We start from the raw sequence: 19,583 nt of genomic DNA, 5'->3' as shown, positions 1-19,583 counted from the left end.
TTCCTGCTAAGATCCCTGTAAAGAAATCCGTAAAAAAACGAGTAGGGAATAATGAGAATGATGACGAAATTAACAAGAGGGTAAAGAGGACACCATGCATTGTATTCTTTTGGAATGAGATATAGACAAAGTATCCAAAACATCACAATTTTTTTTCCCTTACAGGTAAGTGAGATTAGGCATCCCACTAAAATCAGGAAGAGCCCCTTCCAAACTGCAATTCCTAAGACTCCTGAAATGTGGAAGCAAGAACAAAGAGAATGATCAGCTTTCTTGCTGAAACCCAACCAGTTCTTGTGATAACAACAGGCCTAAAACTCACAGCTTTACTAGTTTGGAAAAGTTTCCATAAGTAGCTGGAATTAGAGATCCTCTGAAGTTATTATTATCCAGTTGGCTGCAGAGATATGGAAACAAAAGCTGTGAATCTAACAAGTAAAAGTAATAATAAAATGTGGGAAAATAACAATGGAATAACATACAGGATTCGAAGGTTTGGCAATGCAGAGAGTTGTGGTGGAAGAATGCCAGATAAGTTATTGCTATCCAGCAGCCTGTATCCATCACCCGCAACATTAATAATCCCATCTTATTTCCAAAACATGGAGAAAACACAGAATGTAGCAAAGACTCACAAGTGAAGGATGTTGGTCAGATTGGCAAGTTCAACTGGTATTTCACCGCTTAGCGAGTTATTATTGAAGTGACTGTAAAAGGTCAGAACCAAAAACTGTGAGATCAATACCGATATCTGAAAACACCATCTGAGGTTGATATCACTGTCTGGCGTGATGGTCAAGTCAAACTCACAGGTGTTTCACGTTTATCAAGTGAGAAAACGACTTGGGTATTGGTCCAGTAATGTTGTTCTCGTCTATCTGGAACCTGTTTAAGTTGGAAAGATAGCCGAGCTCACTAGGTAAAGACCCTGAAAGTTGGTTTCCATTTAGCAGCCTGTCCACAAATCAGAGAATCAATACTTGTTCTTTAGAAAAGGAGGAAAAAAAAACAATTAGACAAGGTTATCAGAGAAGGGTTTTGAGACAAGACATGAGTATCATGTCCAACTTACAAAAGTTTCATGGACGATATCTCTCCTAGCTCCTTGGGGATGGAACCGGTCAAACTGTTCCACATAAAATTTCTTCACAAAGGCAACCAGAAAGAGAGATTTCAGCGTCAGTGGAAATAGGTCTGACAGACACCAAGTACATGAAGCAAGAATCCGCTTTTTGGAGTTTGACATCTTACAGTATTTCAAGATGAGATAATTTCCGGAGCTCTGGTGCTAATATCCCGGAGAGATTCATATTCATCAGCCGGCTGCATGAAGACACAAGAAAGATCAAGTAGACAAGCAGTGATTAAAGACAGGAAAAAGAGAGCACGATGAGCAAGACATACAGTTGGCGGATGTGCAGGTAACCATCAGTACCAATCTCGTCAAAGCAAAAAACTCCGGTCCAGTTTGCTGTGCAAGGGTCTCCCTTTTTCCAGTTTCTTAAATTCTTCATAGGATCAATAAGGCTTCTCTTAACTGTCCGTAAACAGTAGACTGCAAATGGAACAGATAGAATTCACTGGAACTGAGATCTCAAGCTGTAATCTTCCACAAAGTAATTTATATGAAAGTCAGGTCACCTTCTGAAGGATCTGTTCTCTGTCCATCTGCAAGAAGAGCCAAGCAACAGAAGGCAGCAACGAGTAGATATCCATAAGCTCTGTGAAACGACACCATGAGGCCCTACAGAACGTATTTAAGCAGATACTGTTATCAGGCCGTACAGAAACCAAGCGCAAGTTACAGAGGAGAAGAGAGATGGATCCGCAGTCGTTCAAAGGAGGTGGAGAGAAGCTATCAATTAATACGTCTTGGTTGGGAGCTGCAGATAGCAGAAGCTTCCAAATTTCCAATTCTAGTCAGCAATTCCATAATTCAAGCCTGATATCTATTCCAACAGAACGAGTTGATTACAATTACGACACAAATGGACGCCGCATTCATTAGCATTGAGCCAAGAGCGTTACCTCACTGCTTGATCAGAGCAGAAAAGACCCAAGAAGCGGCGTGGACTTTTCTTACCTAAGAACAAGGAAACCGGATAAGAAGCCCAGAGGAAAAATCTGCACAAGTTCTGGAATCAACGAGAAGTCAACACACACGCAAACAGCAGCAAATCGATGAGAATGAACATCAGGATGGGTTTTCTTCTGTAAACATCGAGAGAGAGATGACATCACCTTCATGGCTGCTTCGTTTGGTTTGTGCTGAGCAGCGATGAGGGAACCGGCATTCCCGATTTTTCTTTTTCATCCGAAAAAAGCTAGAAACTTTTCACCGAGTTAGTAAATCTTCTTCTGGGTTTGACTCTTCGTGCTCCGTAAAACGTGTGTGAGTTAACTTTGTTGACAAATTAGAAGCCCCGATCCAAAACTCAATATCCCAACACAATCGCCCTCAAGAGAGTGAAACCCAGAGACGCAGTCTGGTGGGTCCGGCTCACGATTAAAGAAAAAAAAAAAGAGAAAGTCAACCACTTTGAAGCAACAATTATCAGGAAAGATAACTTTCTCCACGTTTTCTGGGTGGATGTGATTCAAGGGAACACCTTTTAGTTTAACGAGATCGATCATGGCAATATCTTTGATTTTCTGGAACTAATCACAGAACCGAGTGATAAAAACTGCAGGAACCGAATCTGCGTGTCGTGAACATATGAGTTCCTTGGAGAGTTGAAAGCTGACAATGACTTGGCCCATGCCTCGGAGGAAGAAGGTGAGTGTCTGCTGCCAAATCTCCGTTATTGACTATCGTTTCTGTGGTTCCTGCCTCCCCGAATGGTCCCGAGACTGACATGGAATGGGCCGGAGAGTGTTGCGTAGGCCCATTGGTTAGGAGATCAAAAAGAGCCACGATGGAGATGAGATGAGATTACACATGGTGTTGGATTCTTTTCCTGACACGAAACCCCTTTATGCATGAAGATGGGTGGGTCAATCTGTTATGAAAGATTGCAAAGTGTTGTGCGTAACCAAAAAAGAATGAAGATGGGTGGGTCACGTCACGTCACATGTCCTCCGAGTTAGAAGGGTGCAATTAATTACCCGTCAGATTGGGTTTTTCCTCTTTTCTTAATCGAGCGTTTCCCATCGTTGCATTGCGTAGATCTCGAGCAACCCCTTCACCCACTCGTCATCTTTGCAAATTGCTTCAACCTCCGATCATCTCTCTCTCTCTACAACCTTCATCTCCGACTCTCTCTCTCTCTAAAACCTTACCTGTTGAAAAAATATATGTGAAGATGTGATCCATCAGGGTGACAGCGAATTATTCTCCGCTCCTAAAAAAAACTCACAGTTGTTATTGTCTTTGGCTTTTCTTGCTGTATACGAACTGGACTTTGGTACTTGTATTCTACAAGTCATTTTTCGAAACTTGGAACGCGATGAAATTATATAAACCATACAAAAATAATAAAATATATATTAAAAAAAAGGTACAAATAAATAAAAGAGCTCCATAATTTGCGAACAACGAACATGCATCGTGAAAACATTACACACTCCCTCAACCAACTCGGAAGTGACACATAAATCCATAGATCTGGATCGTCTCTCTCCTTCCAATGGCGTCAATCCTAAGAAACTGATATCGATACTTCTGCTTCCCTCTCTCTCACCTCATCCCTCCTCAACGATCAACATGAATCTGCGGGAATCTCTGATCGGAGTGCGGAATGCTCCGGCTCTCCGGAGAGGTCACGCCCCCAACGACGAGAATCTGGATCTCTTCTCCGCGAGCCGCCGCTCCTTCCCCTTAGCTTCGGCCGACGATTCCTCCAACGGTTCGTTTCTACCAACTCATCGCTTCTTCGATTCAGCAATATTAATTAATGCCTCTTTGTTCGATTCCCTAATTTTTTTGTGTTTGTCGCTCCTGCGCCTTCCTCAGCTGTTTGACGCTCTCCAGATTCGTTCGCTTTCTGTAATTGTCGCTTGAGGCAGTTCCAGATCTTGTTCTTTAGGAAGGTGATTCTGACTTAGACTCAAATTTCCCTTCTTCTTTTTTTGTTTGGATGTAGTTTCGGAGAAATTCGGAAGACTCCCTGTAGGAGCCATAACAGTGCCCAAGAGTGGAGCAGATGATCTATTGTCTTCAGCTGAAGGAGGGAAACATGACTATGACTGGTATGTTTCTGTTGCTCAGCAGCGTCTCTTCCATGTTCAGTCTCCTCGATTTCCAGGCCGATCCCCTGTGTATGTCTTGTTTCCTCATCTCTAGGCTTCTCACTCCTCCTGGAACACCTCTCGGACGCGAATCTCGCCCAACTTTGGCAGCTCCGAAGACAAATTCCTCGGCTAGATCTAGTTCGTCAAGGGTACAACCTGCCTCTCTTTTCTATGCTTTCTTGACCTATTCTTTCCTCTGTGTTCCTGATATGGTTCTTCAACACCTTCTAGACTACTCAGATTCTACAGCCACGTTCTACATATGTATGTTATCTTATTCTTACTGAGATTTGGAAACCTCTCTTCCTTCTTCAGCTTTCGGTTTCACAGTCAGAAAGCAGTTACCAATCCTCAAGACCAGCCAGAAGTAGCTCTGTTACTCGCCCCTCCATCTCTACCTCACAGTACAGTTCATATTCTTCAAGCCGATCACCATCTTCTGTCCTGAACACAAGCTCTGCTTCAGTGTCATCCTACATTAGACCTTCCTCTCCGATCAACCGTTCTTCACCTATAGCTAGGCCTTCCACTCCTACTCGTACCACCTCATCAAGGGCCTCTACTCCTTCAAGAATACGTCCAAGCTCATCTAGTTCATCCATAGACAAGACCAAACCATCCCCGACGTCAAGGCCTTCTACTCCGACTTCTAGGCCACAGCTTTCAGCAAACTCGAGTACAATTGCTTCTAGACCTAGTTCCCGTCCTTCAACTCCTACACGTCGAAACCTGTCCACCTCAGTGTCTGCATCAGCTGGACCCAATGTTTCAGGTGGACGTGTTGTATCAAACGGACGTACGACAGCTTCGTTGTCTAGCCCAAGCTCCCCAGGACCTAGAGTCCGACCATCCCAACAGCCAATCGTGCCACCAGAGTTTCCTTTGGAGACGCCGCCAAATCTCAGAACAACTCTTCCAGACAGACCAATTTCTGCTGGAAGGTCTCGGCCAGTAGCTGCTACTATGACGACGAAAGCGAGTCCAGAGCCGAAAGCGTCCATGACAAGAAGGAATCCATCTCCCGTTGTTGCAAGAGGAAGACTCACAGAGACAGCTGGGAAGGGCCGTGTCAATGGTAATGGGCACGTGACAGATGCATCAGAGGCTCGGAAGGTTTCAAACATCTCGGACATAATGTCTCGGAGAAGTGTGAAATCGTCTGCATCAGTGACAGAGAGCAATGGGCTTGGGAGGTCATTCTCAAAAAGTTCACTGGATATGGCCATCAGGCACATGGTATGCTAATGACCTTGTTCTATGATTTTTCTTGAGCTTGAGCTTCATGGGTAATGTAATATCCATGGTGTGTAGGACATAAGAAACGGGAAGGGAAGCAGCCGTGCAACTCTGTTCCCTCAGAGCATAAGGGGAGCGTCATCCAAGGTGCAGTCTGTCAACTGTGGCAACAGAGTGGGGGAGAAGGGAAGGAGGGTGGAGAATGGGAAAGGGGCAACGGAGGAGGGAAGTTGGGCGGTGGGGAAGATGGACGTGTACGAGAGTTCCCGCTACGATGCGCTCTTGCTCAAAGAGGACGTGAAGAACATGAACTGGTTGCACAGCCTTGATGACATTTCATCAGAACACCCACTTTTATTTGACAATGGCTTCGAGCTGCTTCCTGAGCCCTTTTGACACACACACACACTCTTCTTTTACACAGAATTATGATGGCTCTTCTTGATTCTTGAGTGCCGTTTCTAGCACTTGTCCAGGTTATGAGATTTGTAAAAGTCGCAAAAAATATGAAATTTGCTTGTTTTTTTTTTGGATCACATTTATGTTCAGATACAAATCTGGTTGAGTTAATATTTTACATAATACATCATGGAAATGAAACATTTTATCTGAAAATGCCCAGAAACAAAAGGGAAAGTTTTGTGTGTGTTAACGGGAAAAAAAAAAGAAGAAAGATTACCTCTGGGACAGGCAGAGGCTTCGAGGCCCGTAGGAAAGGAAAAGAGGAGATGAGGGCATCTTCGCTCTCCTCTCGCACTCCTGTCTGGATTCTCTTCTCCCGTAGGCTCGTAGCAGTGGCCGAGGCCAAGCTCCCTTTCGCTCCATCTCCCAGATCCAATCGCTCCATCTCCCTTTCTCTCTCTGGGTAATCCCTGTTTCTCCCTAGGTTCCCTCTTTTCGTTGTTTCAATTTTCCCTAGGGTTTCTGGTCAGTTATGTCGGATCTTCGTTTTCCGCCATGGTCTGTTGTGTTCCTTTGCTCTTCCTCCCTGTAATATGATATTCCTGTCTGTGATGCAGGTTTCCGGGTCTGACCCATGGCTTCGAAGCGTATTTTGAAGGAGCTCAAGGATCTCCAGAAGGATCCTCCTACGAACTGCAGCGCAGGTACTCTGCTTTGTTGGATCATTCGTCTTTTCTGTCCTTTTTAACTGATTAAATTGCGCTCAAGCCTGAATGAGTTGGTTGATCTTCACCTCTAGATAATCCGATAGATGATGTTCACTCATCCTGTTTAATTGTATGTTCCTCCTGTAAAACGTTTGTTCTGTTCGACTTTGGAAACTGCGCGGGGGTGTTATTCTTGGCTTGAGCGTTTGTTCTCCTTGATATTAACTGAAAACATTGAGTCTTTTGTAATCCTACTCCGAGTTTTGCTGTGGACTTCTGCATGAGCATGGCGTTTGGTTTTCCATTAAAAGCTTCTTCATTTCTGAATTTGTTTTGCTCTGATATTATAAAACCTCTGGATGGATTTGTTGTGTGAGAGGTAATACGAGGTTCATGCTAACATCTCAATGAACAGGTCCGGTGGCTGAAGACATGTTCCACTGGCAAGCAACTATCATGGGACCCCCTGACAGCCCATATGCCGGTGGAGTATTTTTGGTCACCATTCATTTCCCCCCGGATTATCCTTTCAAGCCTCCGAAGGTGTTTTCTTTTGTCTAGTCTGCTTGGTATGGGGATTTCTTTTGTTCGGTTTTGAGATCTTATGGTGCATTTCTGTTTCACAGGTTTCTTTCAAAACTAAGGTCTTCCACCCGAATATCAACAGCAACGGAAGTATTTGCCTTGATATCCTTAAAGACCAATGGAGCCCTGCCCTTACCATATCCAAGGTTTAAAACTTTTTTTATCTTAACTTGCAAAGTTGTCAAACTCCATGTGTCTTGCCTCTGTTGCTGTTTCAATAGCTTTCACTTAAACATCAGTTAAAGTATCGCGCACACCTTGTTCGCTTGAACACAATGTGCTGGATAAAATATGTTGGGTGTTGTAAGTTTCTACAGGTGTACATTAATTTGATGCGGTGGGGTACTAGGGTTAATAGTGGCGTTTTGGGTGGCTATATATATAGAGGACGGCTATAATGTAATGGTGATAGAATGCCGTACTTTTTAACAAAGTTAGCAGATGTTGACTCTCACTGTTTGTAGAATGTAACCCATTTGGAGTTGGAAAAGGGTGGTGTACTAATGTGGGTGGGTGATGCTGTTCCATCAGGTTCTGCTGTCGATATGCTCACTGCTGACGGACCCGAACCCAGATGATCCTCTGGTGCCAGAGATTGCTCACATGTACAAGACGGACAGAGCAAAGTATGAGGCGACCGCACGCAGCTGGACCCAGAAGTACGCGATGGGATGAGGATGAGTTTGAAATCACCTGGAATTGTAAAAAAGAAAAAAGAAAAACTGGAATTGCTTTTGATTTTAGAAAAGAAGTGTCAATCTTGAGACTTGTGTTGGGCTGATGTGATGTGATCATAACAGAACATGGCACAGAGTGCCAGCTTGTGAGGTTATTGTGACTATTTCCTTTCTTTATATGTTCTGTCGTGTCTGTCGTGCATGTTGGGGATGGCCATTTGGTTCGGTTATTAATCCAATCGATATATATCCGAATCGAACCGAATCAATTAAAATTAAATAACTATTTAGCTATGATTTGTTAAAATTCAAAATAATCGAATCTGAAATAACCGTGGAGCGAATAAAACAAATCCGGATTAATATAATCGTTTATCCATTTATTTATTATCAATTAATATACAATATATCTTAAATCTAATTTAGAAAATTAATGTAAAAATATTGTTTTATAGCTTTTGTACATAACAAACTCACCTATGTATTTAAAATATTTTATTTTGTTGTTTTCACGTCAAAACAAATTATAACATAATATAGATTCTGTTATTTTATGTTTTATATATTAAAATGACCATGATGATATTTTATATTATATTTTTTTTTAAATATTTTTTTTTATTATAAACGTTTTAAAACTTTTTTTAATATTATAACCGAATCGAATCGAATATTTATTTGGATATAATTTTAAGGATATAAAACCGAACGGAATTAAACTAAAACTGAATCGAACCGAATATAATTAAATAACCGTGTAGTTATAAATTTTCAAAATCTATAGTATCGAACCCAAATTAACCTTGACCATTAATCCAAATCGAACCGTTGGTCGACGTCTCCTGCATTTTAATGTTTTGATATGCCCAAAGCTGATCGACTTTGGTTAATTTTGGATGGTGTTTTCGTAATTGTAAAGGTGAAATTTCTTATTAAAAACATCGGGGCCTTGAAAACCGCGGGTGCCCAAGAGTCAATTGAGAGCGTCGGGTATATAAGGAGGGGCAAAAGTGTAATTTAAGACGAATCTGGGAGGAAAGTGAACGCGACGCGGTCATCTTGAGAGTTTCCTCAGCCTCTGCGTCAAATTGGTTCTTCTCTCTCGACGACGACGACGACGTTCCCTCTTCCCTCCCTCCGAAGGTACTTATTTTCCCATCTCAGAATCGTGTATTCAAGTTCCTTTTAGATTTCCTCCGACAAGGAAAGGGATCCGTCACCCTTTGATCTTCTCCGATCGGCAGGCTTCTCCGGCGCAAGGTCCGTCCTTTTGTTTTTGCTTTTTACCTGTTCCTATTCTATCCCTTCCTGCATCGACCAACTGAGTTTCCCTTCCTTGTCTTCTCTCAGGCCTTTTTGGCAATTTCAATTCCCAGACCTCTGGCATGGGGAACTGCGTAGTTAAGGTATATCATTCTTTCCTTTCTTTTTTTGTAGAAATCTCCCTCATCGCCTTATCCTTATACACCGAAGCCCTTTCTCGGAAGCTGAAATTCGTCTTGTGCCCTTCATCCCTTGAATTATCATCTCCCACGCGGTTGATAGAGAAGGCGTTCGGAAATTTAGTATGCCCTACGGATTTAAACCCTTTTTCCTTTTTCTGTAGAACCAAAAAGATGATGATGCAGACAACCACGTCGAGTTTTCCGGTGGGAACGTTCATTTAATAACAACAAAAGAGAGCTGGGATCAGAAAATGGCAGAAGCTGGTCGTGATGGCAAAATAGTATGTTTCTTTCTTTCTCCTTCACCTGATTGGTTAATGTTTGCTTGAGCTTACGAGTGAGGCTGGACACCTAACAGGTGGTTGCAAACTTCAGCGCGACATGGTGTGGTCCATGTAGAATGGTGGCACCCTTTTACATCGAGTTGTCAGAGAAATACACTTCTCTGATTTTCCTTCTAGTAGATGTTGATGAGCTCAGTGTAAGTCAGTCGAGCTCTTCTATAGCTTTTGATTTTTGTAGGGTTGTTTGAAGAAGTCAGTTCTTGAATTCTCGCGCGAGGGATCTGTGAAAATTGCAGGATATCAGCTCGTCGTGGGATATAAAGGCAACACCGACCTTCTTCTTCCTGAAGAATGGGCAGCAGATAGGCAAGCTTGTCGGAGCAAACAAGCCAGAGCTACAGAAGAAAATAACGGCTATCATTGATTCTGTGGCTCCGTCTCCGCAGCCACAGTGACCATTTAAGACAGGCGAGTTGGCCGCCATTAATACCATACCACTTTTCTGTGTCGTGTTTTGTGTGGTTGCTTTTGTTTTAAGGTTCTTGGCTCTGTAAGTTATGTCTTGTCATCTTATTGTCCATGTACAGAACATGGGTGACATTTTCAATCCACGGTTGATATAAAGGAAGTCCTTTTCTTTGGTATCCCTATATCACCATGAGTTAGAATTTCTCTTTCATTTCTTCTGATCGTTTTGCAGAGGAGTCTCATGTACGGAATTATGATTATACAGAGAAAAGTTGGGAGCCCCCGTTCCCCTTTGTATTTGACAAGGAAGGGGCCTTTGAAGCAGAGGAATGACTATGAGGCATTGCATAATTCAGAACCAGATAGAGGAGATCACAAAACGTAAAGGACAGAGAGCATAAGCTTTATCAAACTCCCTAATTAATTAAATAGATTCAACGTCCTTTAGGGTTCAGGATCTGAGAGAAGACAGCGGTGGGGGTAAGTCCCTCGGAGTCAGAGCTCGTGAGGCTCCTCCCGCCCACGCTTGAATCCATGGCGGAGTCAGTGGTATTCTCCTGAAGCTGCAGAGCAAACTCGAGGTTCCATAGGACATCTCCCATGGGAGGCCTCTCTATCCCTTGATCCGCCACACACTTGATCGCCGTCTCTGCATACTTGTTGAAGCATTCAGGTGCAATCTTCCCCTTCAAATACGGATCAATGATCTCTTCCAGCTCCCCTTTCTTGAAGCAGCGAGCCGCCCACTCGGCCAAGCTCACTTGCTCCTTTGGCAGTGTCGGGTTCAGGGGAGGCCTTGCACACAGGACCTCGAACAGCACCACCCCATATGAGTACACATCAGACTTCTCCGTCAACTGCTGCCGCCTGAAGTACTCTGGGTCCAAGTACCCAAAACTCCCCTTCACCACCGTGCTTACGTGCGTGTCGTCCAACGCTGGCCCGGTTTTGGAGAGTCCAAAGTCCGAGACCTTAGCCACCCATTTTTCATCCAATAGAATGTTGGTGGTCTTGACGTCTCGGTGGATGATGGTGTGTTTGGCGGCGCCTGTGTGGAGATAGTGCAAACCACGAGCAGCACCAATGCAGATCTCCAGCCTCTGCTTCCATGGCAGCGGTGGTTTTTGAGTTTTATAGAGATGCTCTCGCAGTGTTCCATAGGCCATGTAGTCATAGACAAGGATCATTTCGCAGTTTTCTTCGCAGTACCCGATCAGCGAGACAAGGTGGCGATGTCTCAGTTTAGACAACATCTCAATCTCTGTCTGGAACTCATGAACACCTTGCTCAGACAGGGGGTTTCCGCGTTTGATGGCAACATCGTTCTCATCCATCTTTCCTTTGTAGACTTTTCCGAAACCCCCAACTCCAAGTAGCAGAGCCTCATCAAAGCCGTTTGTAGCAGCCTCTATCTCAGTAAATGAGAAATGGCGGCAGAGATTGGATGGGAGTGAAGATGCGTAGCTTCCTGAGGCGTTGGTCTTGGCTGAGCTTGAAGAATTCGAGTTCCCATACAGAGACAATGGGAGCCAGCTCGATGGCCCCTCGCTTGAAGAACGCTTCTTTCCACATTTCCTTGTGCCATAAGCAGCTGCAGCACAAAAAGCAACCATAAGAGCCGTGCCGCTGATGCTGCCAGCGATCACTGCTATCTTGTTACTCGAATGACTCGAAGAAGCAGCTGCTGTCGAGGATCCAGCAGTCACAGCAGGACCGGGGACTGGATTTGGACCGCCGAGGTTGCCACTTGTATCGTTGATCTTGAAGATTTCAACACCGTTTAAGATGGCGTCGTAGTACATGGGATTGTTAACAATGCTGGGATGCAAATCGAGCCACAGGTCCTGCTGAGGATTCCCGCCGGGCATAATCACGACGTAGTCCCTGTAAACCGGGACACCATTTTTGCCATCGCCCCCAGCCCAAGCGATGACGTCAGCCTCAGCCTCGGCCGTTTGATTATTCAAGAAAATACTGAAGACTCTCTGGTTAATCTTGGTGACAAACTCAGAGATCTCGCAGAAATGAAGCCTCACCAAGTAAGCAAAGTCGGAATGGACGCTGAAAGTCCAAGTGAGGTTGGAATTGAGATTGATCTGGGCATTGCGTGTCATCAATCTCGCCGTCGCGTACACGTTTCTCGGAGCGATGTAGGGAGGAACTTGGGGAGGGTAAGTGATGTTGAGGGAGGGATCGGCCATCTGGGTCATGCCCTGGGCGGCGGCGAAGATGTAAGGTTGGTCATCGAACCATGACCTCATGAGCCCTGTGTCGCCGGAGGCCGAGATGTCGTTGCCTCCGACGTTCAACCGAAAAACGTTCTCGAGGGCTGTCGAGTTGTCGATGGTGAAGGCCGTGGAAGAACCCACCACCATCAAGTTCCCGCGGATGTTTCTGTAGATGTCGGGCATCGACACTATCTCGATGCCATTGACGAAGGCGAAGGATGCCGCTGCGGCAGGAAGGAAAGTGACGTTGAGGGGTCCATCGTCGACGTTGAGGACGTATTCCTTGGTGATGTAAGCGTAGCTGAGAGCCTCAGAGGTCTGAGAGACGCTGAAATTGTGGAGGAGCTGGTAAGGGCCCGACGAGACGGAGAAGAGAGCATCAGTGGCGTTGAGGGCATCATAAGAGTTGGCGTAGAAGTAGAGACGAAGGAATTTGCGGCCTGGTTCGACAGGGAAGCTGTAGGTAAAGGCAGAGTGAAAAATCCTGGCCGTCATGAATGGCACTTGGGGCACCCCTGGGTCCTGAGTCGCCGCCTTCGCTGGTTTCGAGCTCCCTGGAGAGAGGAACTTGGAGTTGACGTCCGGAATCCATTGCCGCTGATCGGAATCGGTCCTTTGGGAAGACTCGCCGCAACTGAGGAAGATCTTATCGATCGGAGAGTAGTCGGCCGCCCAGACACAATGAAAACAGGCGGCTGCAGCCAAGACGAACAGAGCTACAGAGAGGGAACCGAACAGAGAGCAGTTTTCACGGATTCTCCTCATGGGCCTTTCAAAGTTTGCAACTTGTCGAATGTAACGCGATCGAGCAGGCAGGAGGAGGAAGAGGCGACAAAACAGAAACAGCCGAAAAAAAAACCCCCCACCCGGAAAGTTACAAAGCTAATTGTTTTCAAAGGTTAAGCATTTTCAGGGGAAGGATGGAGCCATTTCCTGTTTCATCCATCAGTATGAATCTGATTGGAGGAACCGAGAAGAGGGAGGCGGAGAGAGAATCAGAGTGGAGGAGAAACCGAAATGAAACCACTGGAAACTGAAGATAGTGCGTTCTCCCTCTCTCTCACTAGGCAAAGAGAATGATTGATAATGGTTAGTGGTTAGGCGTTGAAATTCCATTTGGGTAGGCAAATGGCATTGCCATCTTGGGATGCAGAGACAAGCGCGTGAAAGCGAAAGAATGCCGTTACTGTTTACACAGTAATAGGCATCGGCCATTTTGGAATTTGGAGGACGTGGAAGGGTTTGGGCTTTGTCCGAAGAAGAAAGAGAATGGGCTTCCTCTACAAAAGGCCCATTACTGCAGAAGACAGAAAACACGAGCTCATGAACACAAGTATCAAGGGTACACATGTATTCTGTCTTTGAAATCATTTTGCACCTTTGTATACATGTATTTATGAAAAAGAAAATATGAGTTTATCACTTAAATCAAATCGTGAACAACATAAGTGAACTGGTAAGCGACTTTAGACAAACATTATCCACATGAATATACATACACCTCTGCTGCTCCAATCCCGACATAGACACACACAAGGCCTGATGACCTGTCGGAACCTTTTTCTTCACCTTAACGAATTCCATCCTATGCAAATTCACTCCAGCAAGAAGAGCCGCCGTGACAAGAAACAGAGTGCACCATTTACATCAAAAAGGGTAGTTAAACCAAAAGAGAGAGAGAGGAGGAGGAGCTACTTGCTGAGACTGAGCTTGGAAATAACAGCGGCTGCTTGATCTCCACCCAACAAAAAGTAAGGGTGACGGAGAGCAGCGGCTGCGGAGAGCCGTCCACGTCTCAGAAACCCTCTCTCTGATATAAGCTTCGTGGCCAGATCCCACCCTCTCCCCGCTTCCATATCAAGTATCTTCAAGTCCGGCCTCGTCCTTGTTCTCTCCCGCCATTTGTTCAGATCATACTCCACTGACTTTATCTCTGCATTGAAATTCTTCAGACCCGCCGACGATCTTATACTCGGAATCGCCATTTGCAGAAGCACTATCCCCGCAGAGTACATATCAAACAGATCCGGACAGTTCAACTGCATCCCAGAAACCAAATCAGACACCCGCACACAAAACGCAGGGTGCTAAAAGAAGTTAGTGTTACCTGCCACAGGAGAGGGGAAAGCATGGCAGCTATGGGCTCCGGGGGAGGACTGGGGGTTTCCTCTGGGAGGACATAGAGCTCGGGAGGACAGTAGTCTGGGTCCAGCAATGTCCGATTGGGGATGTAATTTTTGCCGATACGAAGATCAGTGGCTGCACCAAAGTCTATGAGCTTGATCCGCCCCTTTTTCGTCACCACCAAGTTTGCTGGCTTCACATCCCTGTGAACAATGCCCGTGTCGTGAATCTTCCTCAGAGACGTGATGATCTGCCTCATGATTTGCTTGATTATCAGACCACTCCTTTTCACAGATTCAACTCCTTCAAGAACACGCCCGAACATGATTGACTCCAGATTAAATGGAAAGTTGCGATCTTTCATGTAATCACCGAGATCACGGTCTCCCTGTTTTTTTTTAAAAAAGGATGGGTTATCCAACACGATGATGACGATGATGAACATGAATCTTTCGAACGATTCCAGTCGACGATTGTAATAACCTAGCTCTGATTCTCTACATTCAAAAAGAAGGAAGACAGAGACAATGTAGTCGTACCTCGAACCTCCAGACAAGCCATTTCCCATTTTTAGTAAACTGTGAATTTGTCTTGTCGGCAATGAAGCTTCCGAGAAACTCAGCACATGTTTCAGGAGCAGCCCTTGAAAGTCTGTAGTTGAACCACTCTTCGTAGTCCCCAAACTCCTCAGCCCCGCGAACTCCGACCTTCACCTGCACTTTGGCTATCCTCAACGCTACGGTGAAAATAAAGCCATGAACAAAGGAAATTATGCGAAATTCGGCCCACCTTCTTAAGAATGACTTTCTTCTTGAATTCGCCATCAAAGCCGTTGCCTTTCCCACCTCTCATGCGAGCCCTTGTCTCATCAACATTCATATTCTTGGGAACAACGACGCCGGAATAGACTATGCCGAATGAGCCTTCCCCCAGCTTCTGTCCGACCAAGAAATCGGAACTCTTGAGTCTCCGTCTGCCGGTTAGAGTGTCGAAGCCGAGCTGAAGAGGGGCGAGGAGGTAGGCATCAATGGCGCCGATGAGAACACCAGGCCTCGCCGTCAGGTAAACCCAAGTGAGCCCGGCGAAAACCACGAAACCCCATTTCTGGGGATCGGGTAATTTATCCGCTGTTCTCTGGAATTCGTCCAAGGCAGGGAATAGGGAGAGTGGCTCCAAGGAAAAATTGCATCTCAGGGAACTCCGACCACAACAACGACCGCCTCCGGAAACGGGGATGAGGAGAAGACCGTTTTGGGGAGAAGATGGCGTCGGAGGAGAGAAACCGGTGGTGATGGAATTGGCTCCGGCGACTGGAGAGACAACAAAAGCCATCTTCTTTTGCTGGAACACACTTCGTTTTCCCCCACGCGGTGGATAAAGCTTCTTAGTTTTTATGGTATGTGTTGGACGTTCGTTTATTGCCACGTGGCGTCCTGTCTTCCCCCCAATTTTATCCCACCTATGAATGAACTAACGTTCTCACTGAGATGAAGACGACAATTACATAGGATTATTTTTTTTATATATAATTTCTTGGAACGTATATTACGTGTCAATTTAAAAAGTGAAATTCATTCGGACAACAAAGACCAACTAAACGAAACGAAAACCGACGACAAACAAACAGAAACGAAAGTCACCACAATGGTTCGTTCCCAAGAACAAAAGCACGAACACCAGGACTGGTCACCACTGCGTCGGCCTCACGTACGTGAAGTTGACAAATGGATTGATGTTAGCATCTGGGGTGGAGGCTGGAGAATCCAACACCGACATCTCCGTCCATTGTTTCTCAAAGTTGTCTATGCAGAGCTTTCCCAATACCTCTGGCCTGAAACTTGGCTCTATCTCTCTCCCTTCCAGCTTTCTCCAGTTTATTGGCTTGAACCACTTGTGCCTTTTGATCTCCTCTCCTCCCTCTGGTCCTCTTCCCAGTCGCTTTTCAGGCTCTTTTTGTAGCAGCTGCAATTTTGGAGGAGATATTATTAGTTAGTCCACATGTAACATTCAGATTTCCTATTCAAACTTCTGGTCCTCACCCCTTTGAGCAATGAATGAGCTTCCGTTGACAGAAACTGCGGAAGCTTGATCTTTTCTTTCACAATCTTCTGCTGTATCTTCTCTCTGCTCCCCACAAATGGCGGCTGCAGAAACACATACAAACACCTTGCATTGCATCTCACATCCAATTAATTTAATACTGCAGATGGAAACCCCACACAAGGAAAACAGACAAGGGTTTGTTTGTTTTTTTACCTTTCCAGTGAGCATCTCATACAGCAGAATCCCAACGCTCCACCAGTCAGCAGCCTTATCATGGCCCTTTCCTTGAACAATTTCTGGTGCCATATACTCCACAGTCCCACACATGGAGTTGGATCTTGTGTTCTCATCAAACTCTTTTGCCAGACCAAAGTCAGTCAACATCACATGGCCATCTGCATCCAAGAGTATGTTTTCGGGTTTAAGATCCCTATGCATTATGCCTTTCTCATGAAGGTGGGAGACCGCAGAAACAATTTCTGCAGCGTACACTCGAGCCAAGTCCTCTCTGGAAAAACAAAATAGAACAAGTCAAGTCAGCCTCTCCCAATTCTAGTGAAGCTGTAAAAGAACTACAAGTACCTGAAAAGGCCCTGGTGATAGAGCTGGAAGAAAAGATGCCCACCATTAATGAAGTCCAGCACAAGGTACAGTCTGTATTTAGTCTGCACACAAAGGACAAGCACCCTCAGTACAAGAACAAAAAGTTCTAGAAGTCATTTTCTCAATTTCATCATAATATACGGGACTAAAGCTAAAGCTTAGAATGCGCATAAGCTAGCAATCAAATGCTGAACAGAAGAAACTCACCTGAAATGAGTATTTAAGCTGCACAATGAAGGGATGAGCAATTTTCGTCAGAATATCACGCTCAGCTTTCATGTACTCAGCGTGATTTTTCTCCATAATCTTATCTTTTCTCATGACCTTCATCGCATATATCTCAGACGTCCCCTTTTTCCTGACCTGATACACTTTCCCAAACGCACCTTTCCCAACAACACTCAGAACATCAAAGTCTTCAATGCCTAAAAAATCTGAGGCTGTCACCAGGTCACCCTCCAGAGACTTCTCGGTGTCAGTATCATTTTCAGAGTGTTCGTTATCTTCTTCCAGTGTCTCACCTTCAAGACATTCCATGGTGAGCTTGCTCAGTTTCAGAGAATGACTAACAAATGAAGAAGGCCCGATCAGCGAGTGGGATCGATTGTAGACAACAGCTGGCTCATTGTAAACAAGCTCACCAGTGTCAGCAGACAGAGAAGTCTCTAAATCGCCAGGATTAAGTTCAGGCAATGGACCAAAAACATCAGAGAAATCCAGCTCGACATGATCGTTCAAAACATCAGGTGGGCTCACTGTTACAAATAGTTGTTTCTGCAAAGGCTTGGGCGTTTGGATTTTGCTTTGGGCAGGTAAGCGAGGAGACACCATGTTTACACCAAAAACTGACTCGGAACTGCAGATGGCCTAAATGATCTCGTGGCTATGGCTTCACAAGATCACCTATTGCTGAAATACTCCTATCAATGGCGTTGATGAGGAGGAAAGTGATAAACACGACAGGAGTTCCGTAAAACTTTGGCAGTAAGCAAAACAAGATCCAGAAGAAGAAGCTATTCTTGTTTCCCGGGTTACAGGAAACAGCGGATGCTCCAATGGTGCTAGAATTCATGAAGATCTGGTTCTCAGCTCTGCAGTCAACAAGAAAAATCACACACTCAGAAGCTGAAGTATCGAGCAAAACAAGAACTCCGAAAGCTAAGACTTCAGAAATTCAGAGAGAACCATCTAACCTTTGAGCTACGCATAGAGACAAATAAAATAAAATTCAGTAGTTGAGGCGATTCTATAAAACGAGAAAGGCCCAAATTTTGCGGACAAGTTCGCAAGATCCGGAACATGGTAACTACCAAAGCCTCAAGGATCAATTTTTTTCCAAAATACGAGAGCCAAAGAAATGCACCATGAAAGCGAGAAGAACGGTTTTCGAGGAATTCAGATCTAGCCCTAAATCTGGAAACTGCGTTCCGTAAGACGCAAGCAAAGATCAAGAACATCAGGGTATCAACAGGAATCTCAAAATAAACCAACGATGTTCCAAGTCGTAAAAATAAGCCTAAAGGAACCCACAAGAACCGACAAGCAGATGCATAAATCTCGAAGCTTTCAACAGAATTTGAACAAACTGAAAAGGGGAAATCGAAAATTCAGAAGGAGAAGAAACAAACCAAAAGACAGAGAGAGAATTACCAGGAAGGAGGTCTAGTGAAGAAGACGAAGAGGACGAGCAGTAGTGGAGGAGAGGATAAAGCCAAACCGCGGCGAAGGATCGGAGGCGCGTGGCTGCTTTATATATTCGCTCCGTTATTATTTTTACCAGCGTGGGGAATCGGTAGAGGTGACACGTGGAGAGATTCTACTGGGCGAGCGGTCTACATTGTCTGTGCGGCGAGGGTTCTTATTTGCGGGAGGAGACGTAAATTCTAAAATGCAATTTAGTGAAATTTCAAAAACTAAATTGATGGCCCATGCAGGTTTCGAACCTGCGACCTTCGCGTTATTAGCACGACGCTCTAACCAACTGAGCTAATGGGCCTGTGCTCTTGTGCGAAGAACATATTAATTCAGCCTTAAAAGTAAAATACCTTCTATTTTGAAATAAATAAAGAAGATATATCACAAGATTAATTATGAGGACAAAGACAAACCCATAAATTTTTTTTTTTTCTCTAGAAAAGAAAAGGAATACGTGAGAAGCGCCTAACAAATTCGAATTCGAAAATATAAGAGAGAGAGTGAGAGTGATATAGGATTCCCCGAGAAGAGAGCTCCTGTCGTCATCCTCCGCCGTAACAATGAAATCTTGTGCCCGGAGACCTCTCCAGCCGCTAAACGGTCTTCAACAGTTCAGACCAGTAGGAATCAAGCCAAAGCATGAGCCGGAGAAGAACAAGGAGAACCATCCCTTCGACACGTCCCTGGCCGAGGAGCTCGGCGCCTTCAAGAAGAAGCTGCAGCGGCTGAGAGAAGACCATCACAGCACGGAGCAGTTGCTGAGTCAGCGAGATCGAGCCATGGATCTCCACATGAAGCACCTCCTTGAGAGAGGCGACTTCCAAAAGAAGCTCGAGATCGAGGTCGATCGTCTCTT

General features: G+C 44.9%; 8 protein-coding genes and 1 non-coding gene across 18 annotated transcripts in view; 4 read left to right on the top strand and 5 right to left on the bottom strand.

The window, feature by feature from the left end:
* LOC104823331 (probable LRR receptor-like serine/threonine-protein kinase At1g06840) overlaps positions 1-3,006 on the bottom strand; it is a 6,763-nt gene extending 3,757 nt beyond the window's left edge. The window contains exons 1-13 of one of the 9 annotated variants that reach the window (XM_010554870.2): positions 2,242-2,984; positions 2,029-2,135; positions 1,870-1,949; positions 1,642-1,744; positions 1,405-1,555; positions 1,252-1,323; positions 1,073-1,144; positions 811-954; positions 636-707; positions 483-554; positions 323-397; positions 164-232; positions 4-15 (exon numbers count right to left, since the gene is read on the bottom strand). In XM_010554870.2, the coding sequence (XP_010553172.1) occupies positions 4-15; positions 164-232; positions 323-397; positions 483-554; positions 636-707; positions 811-954; positions 1,073-1,144; positions 1,252-1,323; positions 1,405-1,555; positions 1,642-1,738 (836 nt within the window). In that variant the 5' untranslated portion in view covers positions 1,739-1,744; positions 1,870-1,949; positions 2,029-2,135; positions 2,242-2,984. Of the gene's footprint in view, positions 1-3; positions 16-163; positions 233-322; positions 398-482; positions 555-635; positions 708-810; positions 955-1,072; positions 1,145-1,251; positions 1,324-1,404; positions 1,556-1,641; positions 2,136-2,241 lie in introns of all 9 variants that reach the window. The other 8 variants (XM_010554868.2, XM_010554871.2, XM_010554873.2 and 5 more) reach the window with 8 other exon arrangements.
* Positions 2,747-6,050, top strand: LOC104823329 (flocculation protein FLO11). Its single transcript, XM_010554862.2, has 6 exons — positions 2,747-2,776; positions 3,515-3,845; positions 4,083-4,188; positions 4,283-4,379; positions 4,546-5,466; positions 5,542-6,050. Exons 1-6 carry the CDS (start codon positions 2,747-2,749, stop codon positions 5,860-5,862), a joined length of 1,806 nt encoding a protein of 601 aa, XP_010553164.2. The 3' UTR covers positions 5,863-6,050.
* Positions 6,051-6,177: 127 nt separating this feature from the next.
* On the top strand, positions 6,178-8,016 carry LOC104823327 (ubiquitin-conjugating enzyme E2 11-like). Its single transcript, XM_010554861.2, has 5 exons — positions 6,178-6,331; positions 6,486-6,572; positions 6,991-7,118; positions 7,202-7,306; positions 7,692-8,016. Exons 2-5 carry the CDS (start codon positions 6,503-6,505, stop codon positions 7,833-7,835), a joined length of 447 nt encoding a protein of 148 aa, XP_010553163.1. The 5' UTR covers positions 6,178-6,331; positions 6,486-6,502; the 3' UTR covers positions 7,836-8,016.
* An 843-nt stretch (positions 8,017-8,859) lies between these two features.
* LOC104823326 (thioredoxin H9) lies at positions 8,860-10,210 on the top strand. Its single transcript, XM_010554860.1, has 6 exons — positions 8,860-8,980; positions 9,082-9,097; positions 9,188-9,243; positions 9,444-9,563; positions 9,641-9,763; positions 9,863-10,210. The coding sequence occupies exons 3-6, from the start codon at positions 9,223-9,225 to the stop codon at positions 10,019-10,021; spliced, it is 423 nt and encodes a 140-aa protein (XP_010553162.1). The 5' UTR covers positions 8,860-8,980; positions 9,082-9,097; positions 9,188-9,222; the 3' UTR covers positions 10,022-10,210.
* A 154-nt stretch (positions 10,211-10,364) lies between these two features.
* On the bottom strand, positions 10,365-13,529 carry LOC104823325 (receptor-like protein kinase FERONIA). Its single transcript, XM_010554859.1, has one exon. The coding sequence runs from the start codon at positions 13,025-13,027 to the stop codon at positions 10,469-10,471; it is 2,559 nt and encodes an 852-aa protein (XP_010553161.1). The 5' UTR covers positions 13,028-13,529; the 3' UTR covers positions 10,365-10,468.
* Positions 13,530-13,685: 156 nt separating this feature from the next.
* Positions 13,686-15,778, bottom strand: LOC104823324 (serine/threonine-protein kinase STN8, chloroplastic). Its single transcript, XM_010554858.2, has 4 exons — positions 15,176-15,778; positions 14,926-15,099; positions 14,370-14,774; positions 13,686-14,301 (listed from the first exon to the last, which is right to left on the bottom strand). The coding sequence occupies exons 1-4, from the start codon at positions 15,716-15,718 to the stop codon at positions 13,954-13,956; spliced, it is 1,470 nt and encodes a 489-aa protein (XP_010553160.1). The 5' UTR covers positions 15,719-15,778; the 3' UTR covers positions 13,686-13,953.
* Positions 15,779-15,865: 87 nt separating this feature from the next.
* LOC104823323 (serine/threonine-protein kinase AtPK2/AtPK19-like) lies at positions 15,866-18,764 on the bottom strand. 2 transcript variants are annotated; one of them, XM_010554856.1, is made up of 6 exons: positions 18,683-18,764; positions 17,240-18,123; positions 17,012-17,094; positions 16,643-16,937; positions 16,426-16,530; positions 15,866-16,348 (listed from the first exon to the last, which is right to left on the bottom strand). In XM_010554856.1, the coding sequence occupies exons 2-6, from the start codon at positions 17,861-17,863 to the stop codon at positions 16,073-16,075; spliced, it is 1,383 nt and encodes a 460-aa protein (XP_010553158.1). In that variant the 5' UTR covers positions 17,864-18,123; positions 18,683-18,764; the 3' UTR covers positions 15,866-16,072. The 2 variants fall into 2 exon arrangements, with proteins under 2 accessions (XP_010553158.1, XP_010553159.1); XM_010554857.1 differs by having other exon boundaries at positions 16,230-16,348; positions 16,426-16,552.
* Positions 18,765-18,954: 190 nt separating this feature from the next.
* On the bottom strand, positions 18,955-19,028 carry TRNAI-AAU. Its single transcript has one exon. It is a non-coding gene; the product is annotated as a tRNA-Ile (tRNA).
* A 106-nt stretch (positions 19,029-19,134) lies between these two features.
* Positions 19,135-19,583, top strand: part of LOC104823322 — a 1,398-nt gene continuing 949 nt past the window's right edge. Inside the window, exon 1 of the mRNA XM_010554855.2 lies at positions 19,135-19,581. Coding sequence (XP_010553157.1) covers positions 19,288-19,581 — 294 coding nt within the window. The 5' untranslated portion in view covers positions 19,135-19,287. The remainder of the gene's footprint in view (positions 19,582-19,583) is intronic.

Source organism: Tarenaya hassleriana, unplaced genomic scaffold (genome assembly GCF_000463585.1).
Source record: "Tarenaya hassleriana unplaced genomic scaffold, ASM46358v1 Cleome4, whole genome shotgun sequence".
In the NCBI taxonomy this organism is placed as follows: Eukaryota; Viridiplantae; Streptophyta; class Magnoliopsida; order Brassicales; family Cleomaceae; genus Tarenaya; species Tarenaya hassleriana.
Note: the sequence above shows the minus strand (reverse complement) of the source record. Positions and strands in the feature narration are given on the sequence as shown.

Bases quoted from the DNA above. Each gene is read 5' to 3' on its own strand.
- LOC104823329 (XM_010554862.2), top strand. From the start codon at position 2,747: ATGACTTGGCCCATGCCTCGGAGGAAGAAG. The intron at 2,777-3,514 runs GTGAGTGTCTGC...AATAAATAAAAG, and splicing joins CCATGCCTCGGAGGAAGAAG to AGCTCCATAATTTGCGAACA. The intron at 5,467-5,541 runs GTATGCTAATGA...CATGGTGTGTAG, and splicing joins ATATGGCCATCAGGCACATG to GACATAAGAAACGGGAAGGG.
- LOC104823327 (XM_010554861.2), top strand. From the start codon at position 6,503: ATGGCTTCGAAGCGTATTTTGAAGGAGCTCAAGGATCTCCAGAAGGAT. The intron at 6,573-6,990 runs GTACTCTGCTTT...CTCAATGAACAG, and splicing joins TCCTACGAACTGCAGCGCAG to GTCCGGTGGCTGAAGACATG. The intron at 7,119-7,201 runs GTGTTTTCTTTT...TCTGTTTCACAG, and splicing joins ATCCTTTCAAGCCTCCGAAG to GTTTCTTTCAAAACTAAGGT.
- LOC104823326 (XM_010554860.1), top strand. From the start codon at position 9,223: ATGGGGAACTGCGTAGTTAAG. The intron at 9,564-9,640 runs GTATGTTTCTTT...GACACCTAACAG, and splicing joins CTGGTCGTGATGGCAAAATA to GTGGTTGCAAACTTCAGCGC. The intron at 9,764-9,862 runs GTAAGTCAGTCG...TGAAAATTGCAG, and splicing joins TAGATGTTGATGAGCTCAGT to GATATCAGCTCGTCGTGGGA.
- LOC104823325 (XM_010554859.1), bottom strand. From the start codon at position 13,027: ATGAGGAGAATCCGTGAAAACTGCTCTCTGTTCGGTTCCCTCTCTGTA.
- LOC104823324 (XM_010554858.2), bottom strand. From the start codon at position 15,718: ATGGCTTTTGTTGTCTCTCCAGTCGCCGGAGCCAATTCCATCACCACC. The intron at 15,100-15,175 runs GTGGGCCGAATT...GCCAAAGTGCAG, and splicing joins AGAAAGTCATTCTTAAGAAG to GTGAAGGTCGGAGTTCGCGG. The intron at 14,302-14,369 runs GTAACACTAACT...TCTGGGATGCAG, and splicing joins TTTCCCCTCTCCTGTGGCAG to TTGAACTGTCCGGATCTGTT.
- LOC104823323 (XM_010554856.1), bottom strand. From the start codon at position 17,863: ATGGTGTCTCCTCGCTTACCTGCCCAAAGCAAAATCCAAACGCCCAAG. The intron at 17,095-17,239 runs GTGAGTTTCTTC...CTTTGTGTGCAG, and splicing joins AGCTTAAATACTCATTTCAG to ACTAAATACAGACTGTACCT. The intron at 16,938-17,011 runs GTACTTGTAGTT...TTGTTTTTCCAG, and splicing joins TATCACCAGGGCCTTTTCAG to AGAGGACTTGGCTCGAGTGT.